Source organism: Rhynchophorus ferrugineus, unplaced genomic scaffold (genome assembly GCF_030347505.1).
Source record: "Rhynchophorus ferrugineus isolate W39M unplaced genomic scaffold, kcgeb_rfMv2 rfM9, whole genome shotgun sequence".
In the NCBI taxonomy this organism is placed as follows: domain Eukaryota; kingdom Metazoa; phylum Arthropoda; class Insecta; order Coleoptera; family Curculionidae; genus Rhynchophorus; species Rhynchophorus ferrugineus.
Genome location: NW_027472588.1, coordinates 24,046,495 through 24,061,808, shown reverse-complemented (window position 1 = coordinate 24,061,808; position 15,314 = coordinate 24,046,495). Strand labels below are relative to the sequence as shown.

Below are 15,314 nucleotides of genomic sequence, written 5' to 3'. Positions count from 1 at the left end.
GAAATAAACTAGCGTTTGTAACGGCATTGTTGACGAATTGCATAGAGGGCACCCGATGACTCATTCACTAATAGAGGCGAGCCTGGTATCGGGACTGTGCGATAGAAATGCTGAGATGTACACTTTTTGGATACAAAAGCCGAGGTCTTGACTGCATATCATATAGTTTCTTAGAGTACCTCAAACAGTATTTTGTTGACGTAGTTGATAGATGAATGTTAAGATAGTGACCATTATAATGTTTTGTTGAATATTTGTATTTTATTTACCAAGAAATAAAAGTATTTGTTACACGTTAACGTAAATTAAACATTTTATTTTTACTACCCTACATGTTTCATTATTGGCGCCATCGATAGAATTCCGAAGAGGTCATAAAATGTTATCTGTTAAATTCATTCAGTTAACCGGAATCAACTTGATTATCAAAAAAAAGAAGGCAGATTGATTGATGTTAAACTGGAAATCATTCTGCAGTTACTCGAATTAGTTCTTCATTCGTTATCACAGTTAACTGAAGTTCCAGCAAAGCCATCAAAGATAAACTGAAGGTGCTCAAAATCCTGTAGCCATAAACTATTACAATCTATAAAAACCATACTTTGAAGAACGCCCCTAGTCTGTAGACTACTCACACAGTAACGCAGTTCGGTTATAAGTCTACCGAAGGCAAACTATGGTTGCTGTGAAATAACATAGCCTACTAGAATTTGAACAGAAGCTTGCAGGTTGGACTATTGAAAGTCAGAGATACTTAATTCAATATATCTATAGTACATCTATGTAAATCACACTCATCACCACACCATTCCAATCAAATAAAATAGTTGCTCAAGCAAATTAACAGCTATAGCTTTAACCAAACACCTTTTGTGTGACTATAAATCATTAAAGGGCAAAAGAGTGAAATAATAAGGGAGAATTTGCAGAAATATATAGTTACATTAATTGGTTAATTAGCAACACATTTAGTTTAATCACAGAATAAATATGAAAAAAGTTTATTATAATATCATAACTAATATATTATAAAAGTGCATTGAAAATGTCTGGATTTGTGCCGAATAAATAAGTTGTATTGAGTTTTACTTTTTTACTATAATTTCAATAAAATGTCGACTAATCATCTTCGAAAGGTGTGTGAAACTTATCGACACAACGCTCTATCAATTTGTACATATGAAAATTCATTTCCGCATTTAAAAAGTGCTGCAAAGAGTGTCCTGGACAGCCAAAAAAATTTGAAGAAAAGGATTTGAAGCCACTACTCGATGATGATCCGTGTAAAACTCAAGAAAAGTATTCAGAATTGTGGAGAGCAACACAAGAAACCTTGAAAAACGCGATAATGATTCAAAATCGTGAATATTTCTTGCCGTATGTATTGAAGCGAGAAAACATTAGAAGGCCATGTGCGAAATGCTGCTTCAAAGGCAAAGTCCGAAAAGTTTGTTGCATGATATTGTTATCGGCGAGAAAAGTGGATCAATTATTTATGGTCCATTGTATCCACTATTTTGGTGGGATCAGCTTGGTGTGGTATACTATGAGCTTCTTCGGGTACTGCGAACGCCGGTTGGAATACTAGCAAAGACACAACAATATTATTCATTTTACTTTACTGCATAGCGCTTCAGTTCTTATGAAGATACCAAAAAATAGGTTAATTCGTGAATATCGAATATCTAATAGATACATCGTTATTTCGAATCAGTAAATTGTCTGAAATAAAGGTAAAAGAAGCGGCTATTGATGATTTTTCACAAACTCTTAACTAAAAAACCCTTCAACCTAATCCATAGGTACATATATATAACCACACTTCTTACCTGAACATATTGACGAAAAATTGTATACAATATAATATTTTTTCATTCAAATTTATTTAAGTACGCATTAACATTGCAGCCTATGTAGCGAATCGATGCATCTGCAAGTTGCATCGAACACAACGGACATATTAACGATCGCAAATTTGCCGAACGCTATCAAAACTTCCGCTCATAATGAAACTATTATATCGCCGGCAACAGCCTCGTCGTACTTTTGTTTATGATGCAGCAGCAACAGGAAAGAAAATAATTGCACGTTCTGGGAAGGTGCATTTTACCCGATCTCATTTGATGAAGAGACGGACGAGCATACCATACCATAATAATACAGGCGCCATTATTATATATTCACCATTAGTCATACTTAAAATTGAGTTTTATTTATTTATATTTTCTTGATATTTTTTTTTCTTTAAGTGCAGATAAAGACATTTACCATTCAAGGAAATCGTTCTTAATATTTATGGTAATTTGATATTTTATATTCCTTTATATTTAGATCATTTATTTTTGTATCATTTTCTTCTCCTCTCCAACTAGGGCTAATCTGGATTGGATCTACTACGGTTCTCGCATTTAACCTGCGGACTGGCAAGTGACCAACTTAAAAATCATACCAGAAGACTTTCGGTGTTACCCAGTAATTTGAATTTTTTTAATTACTGGGCATATTACATTTTATTTTAATTCATGCAAATGTTTAGCTACCACACTTACACTATTTTGTACTTGCAAGTATATTGATCATATTTTCACTTAAGAAGCTTATTATTGAAAAAAAATTGGTACAATATTTGTTAGTCAAAGTACTTTTGATCTTTGATCCTTGCAACTTTTTCCCATCTTTCTGGCAACATGACAATACCATCTCAAAATAATAATGTTTGTTTGATAATAGTTCAATTACTGATCCCTTTCCATATTTCTACAATATTTAGAAACCGTATGCCAGCCAAACCATGTTGTATCAATCTAAACAAATGGTAACCAGAAGGTATCGTATTGTTGAGTACGCTGGTTGTAGCAAAACTTTCGATCTTCAGCAGTATATCTTTGACAACTCTTCCCGAATGTGTGTATGACCGACCGTTGGCATAAAAGAAGACGATTTTGCATCTTTTACTGGCAATTACTAGTCTTTTTGGTAACGTATAATCTCATACTACTTGATTTCATCAATTCACGTCGCTAGACATCTGCAGTAAGTAACAACTTTTGTTTCTGGCAATATATAATACACTACATCTTGCTGATCCCACCATATACAAAACTAGTCCTTTCTTTTGGCCGTTAACATTCTGATTCCATTCTTCTGTATGTTGATAGCTCTCCTAAAGCAACACATAACGTTTTTGCGCTAGGGATTGTCGTAATAGATTTCACTTTTCAACGTCAGACGCGTGACAGAAATCTCTTCATTTTTACCAAACAAAAAACACTTTACTCAACTGTTTTACAACCACAATATTGCAACAGTTCGAAATTATATTTTCAATCAATTCATGTGGATTCCCAGATCCCAGATCTCTCGCGTCGCATGTAAACATTTGGAAACAGTTGGGTTATCAAACACTCTGAAAATTATTTGAATGTTTGAGCGGCAGTATTGTCCCATAGTGCATTGTTTTCGAGGTATTTTCCTTCTCTAGGCAGTTCAATGTATTGGCATCAAGATTATCAATTTTAAATTGCTGAAACCAAAACCTACATGTGGGATGTGATAAGATCGTGGCACCATAGATATCTAATTATGTTATATAGGTTTTGATGGAACAGCAGACTTCATGAAATGAAGCAACCAAAGTAATGAATATATTGCAGTATTGAATGTAATAATGAATACAATTGCAGAGTATGTATGATTAGCGTTTGTATACACCTACTAACTCGATAATGCTAAACTGCTAAATGTAACATTGAAAACTAGTATTTTATGTAAAGAAATGTTAAAACCCACAATTTATCAATTAGGCTAGGATTTTTAACAGATATTTATATTGAGCATATAATACATCTCATATAGTCCTCAGATGTTATTTTAAAGACTATTATATTAAACTAGTTTCTATATACTGCTCTTACATTGTCAAATCTGTAAAATTGCCGATTAGGTCACTATTTTAATAAAAAGTCGTAATTTTTGGTTTTCACATGACCAACAATTTAATAAGATCCTATTGAACAGTGTTTACAGCTCATTTATACATTTTATAAACATTAATACAATCATAATATTTCAGTTCCAAAGAAATATAAAATCAATATTTTAATTTTATTTCCCATTTTATAAAGCTCTTTAATAGCTTCGGAGTTTGATTTAAATCCCATAATTACAATAATAGCGTACAAATAAATATTTACATAAGGTTAATGCAAATTCCCTTGACCAATGCACCATTATAGATGATGATGTCGAACGTTCAAGGCAGTTTCAGTTTAAAGTCTAAAGCAGATTAATATTTATTTAAGCCCCCAATGTCGTCGACAATAATTTAAAATTGATATGAGAGAAATTACACCTAGTTTAATTACATGTATTGAAACTAATTAAATGTTCGCTAAAAACTAATTAGTATGTTATGATATAAGTCAAGAAGTCAAAGTGCTAAACTTTCACTTAACTCTAATTTTATTGTTATTCACCTGTATAACGGGAGTACAGTTCAGTTGCATAAATATAATACACTTAATCGATAAATCGATATGCGCTGATAAGACTAACAAATATAATTTTTTTGGGCTGCTATCAATATTTATTCAATACTGATGATGTTTGTAAAGCATTGACAATATATATAGTAAATGTTTAATTAGTTACATCTAAATATTTTACCGACAATTCACAAAACCCGACGCATTCTCTTCTCTTATAATTAAAAAAAGTTTTATAGTATGTATTTCTTATGAACAGAAATGATAATTCATCTGTTAAAGTTATCAATAATGATTAATTATCATAATCGTAAACCATTTCCATTAAAATGAAGACATATTTTATAAAAATCAATAAAAATGGTTTTAATATTTTTAAAGTCAAACAGGAATATGTTTTTATTTCATTTCATTGTTCATGCAACATCCAATTACCTTTATTTTATCATAAAATTGTTTAAATATTGATTAATATTCCAAAAGTGTGCAGTGATTGTCGCATCTTAAAAGATATAGTTACTTTTCTAACAGGATATCGGAGAGAAAGACCTTAAGTTTAACTTTAACAATCGAATTTCGAATCCGAACTAGATCGCATTGAGACTTGCAATAACAGACGATCCGTTAGTTGTCAATGCTTTTTGGTCCTTTCGTCATCAATTCTCAATCGGAATATGCTAGATGTCACCAGGGCTACATCAGCGATCACAGCTCCGCTATCATTGTAGTGTCATATTAAAAGCCAATAATAGACAAGATAATAAAATAGATAAATAAATAAATAAATAAATAAACAATAAAATACAATTGTTCGAACAATGTCGAACATAAAAATCATAACCAAATATTAGACTACAAACGCCTTAAAGAATCTGTGGTTGATATTGTAATAATAACTCTAATAGCTGAATTCTTTATTGAGAATAATATGAATGTACAAGAAGGTTCTGAAGTAATAGAAATACAAATCAGCAAAATACACAAAGGCATGAAACATTCTCTCTTAATATTTATTTAAGCCCCCAATGTCGTCGACAATAATTTAAAATTGATATGAGAGAAATTACACCTAATTTAATTACATGTATTGAAACTAATTAAATGTTCGCTAAAAACTAATTAGTATGTTATGATATAAGTCAAGAAGTCAAAGTGCTAAACTTTCACTTAACTCTAATTTTATTGTTATTCAGCTGTATAAAGGGAGTACAGTTCAGTTGCATAAATGTAATACCTTAAAATATTATTAATATTTAATAATATAAAATTAATATAATAGCTATAAATTAACATCAACCAATACTAGAAAGAAAAATTGTACTATTCAACATAGTTCGCAAAAAAATAAAATTAAATAAAATACATAAAACACGTATATAACTCTCATGTTAGTACCAAAACACTTCAATAATACATTCATATTTAATTAAATTATCTGTTAAAAATAAATAACTTAATAACACTACATAACTAAAATTGGAAAATCTAATCGTATGATATTTATGTGACAGCTGAACCAAACTTCCTCTTCCTTCCGTTTTCAACCAATATATATTTTATCTGAATGAATATCTACTTCAAATGATTGTAAATGATATTTTTATAATTATTAAGTTACATATTCAATCTTAAAACTTGTATCAATTTAAGTACACTAAGATAACGTAATAACGTTAATCAAAATACTTATCTTACCGCAACAAGGAATTATTACCGCAAAATTAATTTTGAGGTTCGTAAAATACCTCATATTTTATCAAATTACAATATACGAATACTTACTTAACGTTGGACATCACATGTTGCATAACTGAATTAGTTCGGATTTTGTATCAGCATCACATATTTTTCTCTTTTCTTTCTGAGTCGAGTAAGTCTAAGAATTTAAAAACAAGGAGAACGTAGAGGAAGGCCAAAAATATATGAGTAATTGAAACTGCAGACAATTTGAATAAAAACAAATGTACATCAGTACTATGTGAATATACACAATTAAATATATCGATGTTGTTACTATAATATTGAAATATATTATATTTGACATCAACTTTGTGTTGTTTATTTAATTGATGATTTTAGTACCTCAGTGCAATAGAAGTTTTTATTTATATTATATTAAGGTATTTAGTGAATAAAAAACATACAATAATCCCTCATTATACACGGTCTTACCAACCATGGTTTCGCTTATTCGCGGATCTTTCGTTGACTGTTGCCGAAAGTTGGAACAGTTTAAGATTACTTATTGCATAACTATTATTACAGATGCAGCGAGTGATTTAAGACCATCAACTATTAATGAATGCTGGAAAAATCCATGGCCGGAAGTTGTTATCGATATCTCAACATTGCCGGAAAAAAAGCCGAAATCACTAACATTTTATAAGTTCTGCATCAAATATAGTGAGACAGTTTTGAAGATTAACACATGTTGAAGAAGTTTTAACTACTAATGACAATGAACTCACAGAATAGGAACTCGTTAAAAATTTGAAAAGGAATATAAATAATTAATCAAATGATGAAGATCATACTTCTCAAGAATCAGATGGAAAATTAACTACGTATTTAACTTTAGACAAAATAAATAAGATTTTGTCGTCTGCTCATTAACTGCAGGATTTGGTTTTGGAACTGGATCTTTCAATGGAACGAAGTATGAAGTTTAATAATGGTCTAGAGGGTTTACTATAACCGTATAAAGAAGCACACAAAGACATTAAGAAAAAAATAAACAGCCAACAACATTTTTTTAAATAAACTTTGTTTAGTTACCTTTGTATTTTCTAACCACATATAACTTATTATAACTTGTTTTTTTGTTATTTTATGTTTTTGTCGGCAAGTTAAATATAAGTTAAAGTAAATTTTATATTTACATATAAGTAAATAGTATATAAATAAATTAAACTATAAATCTAACAAAATTGCATGCTTTCCTCCTTTTAATCCGTACATGTATAGATTCCCTCGTCAACCGCGATCTCAACAACCGTTGCTATAATCTTATCGGAATCTTATTGAACCCCTACGGATAACGAAATGTGTCTAATTCAGCTTTTCAACATCTAATCCCACTAATTATCCTAAAATATTGATACATTTGATCGTATTGTAATGAAATGTTTTTCAAAACAATATCGTTCAATATGAGCCCGGAAATAATGAAAAGGTCCTACATAAGCAATATGAATTAAAATATTATTCATTTGATTTAAGTTCATATGCATTCAACTAGCCAGTCGTATAATACATATCCTTCACTTCCCTATAGTCTGCTCAAAACTAGCACTAAAAATTTAATATTAATTTTTAACTAAATTTAGCAAAACTAAATCACCCAGATTTGTTAGAAAATGGAATTGATACCTTTGAATAGAGCATTGAACTGTCTTTATAAAAGTGAAATTGCGATCGAATTGTTTTAAAACATAAGAAATTTATATGGAAATTCTTAAAGGAAAAGCCTTATCCCACACACTATTTTTTACCAGACTTTGTATCTTTAGATACACCACTGATTTTTTCTAAACAAAGCTATACAAAACATAAATTCTCTATAACAATTAAATTATTTTAATTGATGCGCATTTCATATAAAAATAACCATTTATCGGTCAACGCTAAACAATAGAAAAGATAAGTTTCACCGACTGACAACAAAGTGATTTTATCAAATATGCATTATCATTATCAACATTTAAAAAAAGATGCGATAAAACGAAAAATTCCCAATTTCGTCACCGAATAGACAAAAAATAATAATACATTAAACAATATTCCCATTAATAACTTCAGATATCGTTGGATATAGATACTAATAAGCTGATGCAACACTATCAGAGATATTAAAGTGTGTTTCATGAAAAACCGAAACGATTTGAGGCATGACGCTAAATTATTTTTGGATGGCATTGATGAAAATATATGAATGTGATGCAAACAGTACACCTAACAATGAATTTGATGAAAGAAAACCATTGAAATATTTTATTAATAATTTTTGATGTTACCAGTAAAAATATAATTATACTAGCTCGTTTAGGACCCTTTTCCTTAGCATCATCACTGACATACTATGCTTAGCATCAATTTTTAAGTTATGGCGGTTACTATGTAGATTCTTATACGCATATTTTGTATTTCCCCTTAATTTCTTACTTAAAGCAGCCCATGTCGTTCCCAAAAATTTATTTCGTAAAGTCAGCTAATGATATTGGCTATCTAATAACCAAGTATTTTATTATATTATTTATAGTAAGTTTGCTTTATATGAAACCTTCATATAATTTGAAATACTTGAATTTAACTTCCATAATGAAATATTTTTAATATTTATATATTTTAACATCATTTACGCTATCAATATATAACATTAATACATATAATGATTTATAACACATTATAGTAAATAATAATTAATTAATTCAAACATCTGGGTGAATTGTATCACAAAATAACGAACAAATTAACTAGTACTTCTAAAATCTTTTAAAAATTTTAAAATGTAATGAATTATTAATACAACTGAACTAACTATATATAATAACGAATTATTAGTATAAAATATTTTCATAAATTATTCAGAACAGTTCTTAACAGCAATATTTTCTGCAATAACTAATTTAATTGAATCGTAAAAGAACTTAGATAAACTCTATAAAATATTATTATATTTAATAGAACATGTTTACATACGCAATAAATAAGATTTTATTGTTTTAATTAGTTAAACGAGTATTTATAATTGATTCCAAAAATTGTTTTTATTTTATAAGGGATGTATCAGACCTATGAATAAATATAAGGGATTCGTAGCACATGCCTGCAAATTAAATCGCATCTGGTACATTTATAACCAAAGCTTCACTTTTCAGTACATCTGAATTTATACCCAGTAAATAGCATTTTCGGGAAGTCTCTTTTAGTTACGGGAAGTTACATTTTCACTATATTATGGAGAAACTTCGTCAGCTTCGTCGTCGAATGTTATGTGAAACTTCATCGATTTCAACCTGTGAATGTTGGTCTTGACGTTTCAAAAGTAGCAATTTTGACGTCGAAGACAAAAGCTTTCTGGACAGTTAAACAAATTTAAAGAAAGGTATTTGAAATCATTACTCTATGATGATCACTATAAAACTCAAGAAGAATACGCAGAATTGTTGGGCGTAAAACAAGAAAGAATTACCAATGCCCTTTCCAAAAGTTCAAATATTTTGTGCCGTATGAATTGAAGCCAAGAGGCATTGAAAGGCATTTGGACATGTTTGAAATGCTGTTACAGCGGCAATATCGAACGGGTTTTTTGCATCGGATTGTTACTGGTAATGAAAAGTGGACCTTTCACGAAATCAAAAGCGAAAAAATCGTGGGAACCATCTGACCATGCATCAACATCAACGGCAAAAACCATTGCTCAGCTTGATGTGGTTTACTATGAGCTGCTAAACCCTAATAAAACTATAAATGAGCCTTTTATGAGTTTGAGCCCAGTACTGCACTGGAATAACTGGAATATAAACTTGTCACAAAACTAGTGAAAACATACTTGGAAATATTGAAATGCAAAATGCTATCTCACCCGCAATATCCTCCAGACTTTACTTCTTCTGATTACTACTTGCCCTGACATATAAATTCATTCATAAATAGCTTCAAAAAATACATTCTCTCTCCTCTTTAGGCAAGAATCTCTTGAGTAAAAGATCGGAAAAGGTATCGGCTATCGATAGATAATACAATAATTAAAATACATTGTACTGATTTTTCACAATAGTGCTTCAAATTTAAAAAAATTCTTTAAGTCTAATTTATAGGCCTAATATATAACATCTATGTTATTTATGATATCATTACACGTAATGTTTTATTGTACAGGGTATTAAATAATTTAATAGCCAGAATGAATTATATCATTAAATAACTAACAAGCTACCTGGTACTTCTGAGAATCTTGTTTAATGATTGAGATTAGGGAGATTGAGATTTTTCTTTAATGTTAAGTAAAGATTGAATTGTTACTATAAAACTTTACATGATTTATTCAGAAAATGTCTTACATGTCTTCAGAAGCAATAGTTTCTGCAATATCTAATTCTATTGGATGGTAGAACTGACATAAAGTCTTCAACGTATTATATTGATATAATGTCCTTAAGATATATTTTAACATTAGCTGAAGAAATAACTTTGTGAAAGCAATCTAAATCATAAAGTGATTCAATCTGTTGAAGAATTACTAATGTATATTTGGCGTGATAATTATACAGCGCATATAATTCATTAACGTATGTTATTTTTCAGTAACAGAAAATGAATGCGAAGAAAGACGCTGACGTCACCTGAATCAGTATCGGATGACCAGGTCGGTGACGCAGGTCGAACGAGTCAGCAAACCTGGGTCATCGTCGTTTGCCCCCGGAGTGTATCAAAAAAAGCAGAAAAAAGCGAAACAAAAGACAACAGGTTCGGCAAAAAATCGACGATAAGAATTTCCGGTCGCGACTTCGATTTTGCGAACGTAGGCCGGTGTCGGATTTCGCCCGCGTCTATATATAACTTTTATATGTCAAGATGAAACACTATGTAAAAATTCGCGCCGCGCAAATGTTTTTCGATACCTCTAAAAATAATATTTTCTAATTTTACGCCGGGCCGTACACAATTATGTAATTGGCAGGCACAAGACGCGACCCTTGGGTCGCATTTTTTGCGCCCGGAACTCTCGCGACGTCTGGCACCACAACGTCCTCTCCCCGATCAGAATACAGCTCGCGAGTACTTACTTTTTGGATGACCAAGGGAGTACCGAAATCCTTACCACCCTGGAGACGGAAACCCCAGGTGGGAGAGTCTCCCTTGTTGAGCCTTACGGTGACTAAGTTGGCCATTAGTGGTGATTCGCACTATCTGTGTTGTAGGGACGATAAAGACGACACTGCTTGTTGCCGACAAACGAACGCGATGGCAAAGCGACCAGGCGTTGAGCGAAGGACTTCACGCGTTTTATTTACGGGAATACGCGCGCCAAATGAAAAGCGTTTAGTTAGCGATTTTGAACGGACACGCTCGCGAAGCTACCGCCATCATGCGAAGCGCGGCGTGGTGGGGCAGGTCCGATACGGTATATTTTTAGTTTAAGTCGTTCGTAAATTATGCCGTGCGCTCCGAAATATATACTGATTGACGAATTTCGGTGTTCGGGTAACTAGGTCGGCGCAAGAAGATCGCTTTCCGCAGCATACTCTGATTATTGATGCTGTTGTACTCAGAAGATTCTTGTCTTTCAATAACAACATTGTGTTAACTATAAATTACTAATTCTTAAATAATTGTCAAAGCATTTGTTGAACAGGAGATGCAAATTAGTCAACGATTTAATCGACTTTTTTTTAAATTAATCTCTTAAAACTTCAACAATCGTAGGCAATAAGTATTATTATGTTATTTCCGTCATATAATATAAACATCCTGACATGTAGAAGATCATTTCAGTAAGTGATCTGCTTTACAACTTATAATCTAAATATTATTCTAGATACAATTCTAACTTCTTTTAAACTCTATCCTAACTTATTCTAAAGACTATTCTAGCTTATTCTAGAGATTATTAAATCTGACTCTATGTGTCTATTAATCAATTCGTATGGTAGTTTATGTTTGAACCTATGCACTACACTGCCTTCTCGCACATTTAACTGTTTGGCAAGTGCATTGGGATGCACTAATAGTCTTTCAGAATACTTTGCACTTACTCTTAGAATCACACGTTATGGGTTCTAAGGGGAATCGCGCTGACTCAGTTTGTCCTCTCTAGAGGATATCTATGTTAGATTTGCTAGTAGTTCCCCACAGTTAAACACCATAGGTCCAAATAGGCCTAAGTATTGGCTTATACAGTAAAACCTTGTTATCGAATGATAATTTAGATTTACGCCCTATCAGCCAATACATTTCGCTTAGTTTAAGCTCAAGCTGTCATCGTTTTCTCACTATATGCTTTTATCAGGTGAACCCTCGATCATAGTGCATTCCCTTATATTTAACGTTGTCTGTTTGCAATTATTTTTATGATTATACAATTTTACTGAGAGACATGTTCTACAAAGGGTGAATGTCACATGGGTAGATTTTATTTCATTTGCTTTGATACACCACGTTTTCTACCACAATTCGACTTTGTTATGAAAAAGTTGGAGGTTTCTTGTGGCTGATAATGGATCCTCGTGTGATGATAAAACCACTGTATCAGTGGTTTTATCATCAAGTTAGTTAGTAAGCTATATACAATAGGCCAAGAACACTGCCCTATGGAACACCCGAATATATTGGGTGTAGGTAAGTGTAGTCACCCTGTTTGATAATAAAATGTCTGTCTGTGAGGTATGATTTCAGCAGTTGAAAGTGCGTATGAGGCGAAAGCTTTTTCAATTTAACATGCAGTCCAGCGTGCCACAATATGTGGAAAGCCTGATATACATCGAGAAATGCAGAAGAGCAATATTTTTTATCGTCTAAATTTTTGTTAATTTGGTTGATTAATTTACGTATTTGTTTTTCAAAAATATTTCTCTGTTCTGCGGTTATTTTAAGTCTCTTAATGTATAGTTTCTCAAAAAGTTTAGAAATCATAGGTAACGGCTTATAGGACGACAACAGGAGACGTCTTCTAATTTTTTCCCAGGTTTAAGAATCATAATGATTTCAGCCACTTTCCAAGTGCTAGGAATATAATTAAGTCTTAGCATGGCGTTAAATGTGAATGTTATTAAATTGATGCACCTTTCTGAGAGCTCCTTTAAGATTCTTCCAGTAATTAGATAAAAACCAGGAGCTTTTTTGCATTAATTTCTTTAACGATTATTTGTTTTACTTCCTGAACAGTCAAGTTCTAATGTGGCAGAACCATTTGAAACGGAGTGTTAAGAAGGTCAACTATGTTATTTTCTTCTGTTGCGAATATTTTAGGCGTGTATGGATTAAATATTGTTTTTAAGTGTTTACAGAAAACTTCCGCTTTATCTTTATCATTTCTACCAGGTATTGTTGTTAATTTTAGTGGGTGGGTTATGCTGTTCAGGTTTTCTAATCTTTTTTGTTACTTTCCAGAGATAATATTCCGTTGAATCAGTTGGCGTTAAGTGTTCTAAATAGTTGCGAATTCCTTGATTATATTCGTTTTCATTAGCTCTTGCAGCTCTTTTATTGCCTTGCTGAATTTCCCCTTATTTTCTTCTGTTCTGATTTGCTGCCAAGTTTTTCCCAGTTTTTTCTTTTCAAATTTTTTTTATTTAATTGTATATGATATATAATTAAATTTTTAATATGTCGCGCTCTTAGAAGTTGCGTTTTTCGCCCTCTTCTATAATTTTTGTTATATTTTTTGCTGCTATTTGTGTATCCCTTTCTGTTTTGAGAGGTAAATTTAGGGATATTAGACTGTCTAATTTCTTTCTAAATAATGGCCAGTTAGTTTGACGGCCAATATATTGGCTCACCAGTAGAGATATCCTGTAAATTATGTGCCTTCATTGCTTTGACCAATCCTCTGCCTTTTGGTATTATTAATTACCCCACGTTACATGTTTTGCATTGTAGTCTAGTCCGGCAATGAATCTATTACCAAGCGTGTTAAAGAAACCATGGTATTGATCAGTCTTGTTGTGTTTAGGTGAACAATAGATAGCACTCATTGTTAATGGCCCGTGCACTTCTTCAATGGTTACACTGGTGGCTGAATTCGAATTTCTATCTTTCGCAGTGTTTTATGTTTTCACGGATAATTATAGATATTCCTCCATGTGTTTTATCAACTGAGTGTTTTGTGTGATACAGCCTCTATTTCGGAATCCGTAAATAATTTCTATCCGTGAAATGTGTTTCGGATACCATCATGATATCAATATTTTGTTCATAAAAGAATATTTTAAGGTCCCTGATATGTTGCTGAAGTCCATTAGCATTCCAGACGTCTATATTGTATTTGCCTTAATGGCTATCAGTCATTAGACTAGCATGGTAACGACGACGGTGAGTAAACTCATCATTGTACTCATTTGCTCCATAAGTTTACCCATAATTTCCTCTAATTTACTGATATCACTTACAGATTCAGTGATGATTGGCGTTGTCTGCGTATTAGGTTGGGTCTGACTGTTGGTTACTGCGTGTGCGTATGATATATGAGGATGTTGTATTGGTGCATTAGGCGAGTTAAATGGTATAGGCTCTCTTGGTGGCTATAAGTTTCTTTTTCTCTCAGTGCTGGATAAAGTTTTTGTTGCAACGCTTTATGGACTTCACTGTTTCAAATCCGATTGTTTTTATTGTATAATTATTTGCTATTTCCTTGAGCAAGTCATGTAGATGTTTAATAACACCTACCTTATATGTTGTTACTGAGGGTGGTCTGGGAATTGTTTTTGGTTGGGCTTCTTTATTTTTCTGGGTTTCTTCTGTTTCTTCTGTCAGGGCACTGAAACTGTTGTATGTTTAGATGGGATTTTGAAGCAAATAATCTCGATTTTCGTTTGTTTTCGGACGACTTGTCTTTTCGGGCTTCTCAAGAGTTTTTTGTTGGTAACAATGTTCCATTTTGGCATTTGAGGGGTTTCAATTATTAGCAGTTGATCGAGCGGATTCAAAGAGCGGATGATTCAATTCATAAATCAACTGAAGGTGTTGTGGCTTAGCCATTATGTATTGAAATTAATTGTACAGATCACTTTTATCTAAACTTTTACTCTCCTGATAAATTGTTTTCACAAAATGTGTTTAAATATACATTTTATGGCAACCTCGTCGCCACGATTTAATGGCTATACAAAA

General features: G+C 32.0%; 1 protein-coding gene across 4 annotated transcripts in view; it reads right to left on the bottom strand.

Annotated features, from left to right (window-relative positions):
- Zasp52 (Z band alternatively spliced PDZ-motif protein 52) overlaps window positions 1-11,636 on the bottom strand; it is a 98,395-nt gene extending 86,759 nt beyond the window's left edge. For all 4 annotated transcript variants that reach the window (XM_076413314.1, XM_076413316.1, XM_076413313.1 and 1 more), the window contains exon 1: window positions 11,273-11,636. In XM_076413314.1, coding sequence (XP_076269429.1) covers window positions 11,273-11,377 — 105 coding nt within the window. In that variant the 5' untranslated portion in view covers window positions 11,378-11,636. The remainder of the gene's footprint in view (window positions 1-11,272) is intronic.
- Between the last annotated feature and the right edge of the window lie 3,678 nt (window positions 11,637-15,314).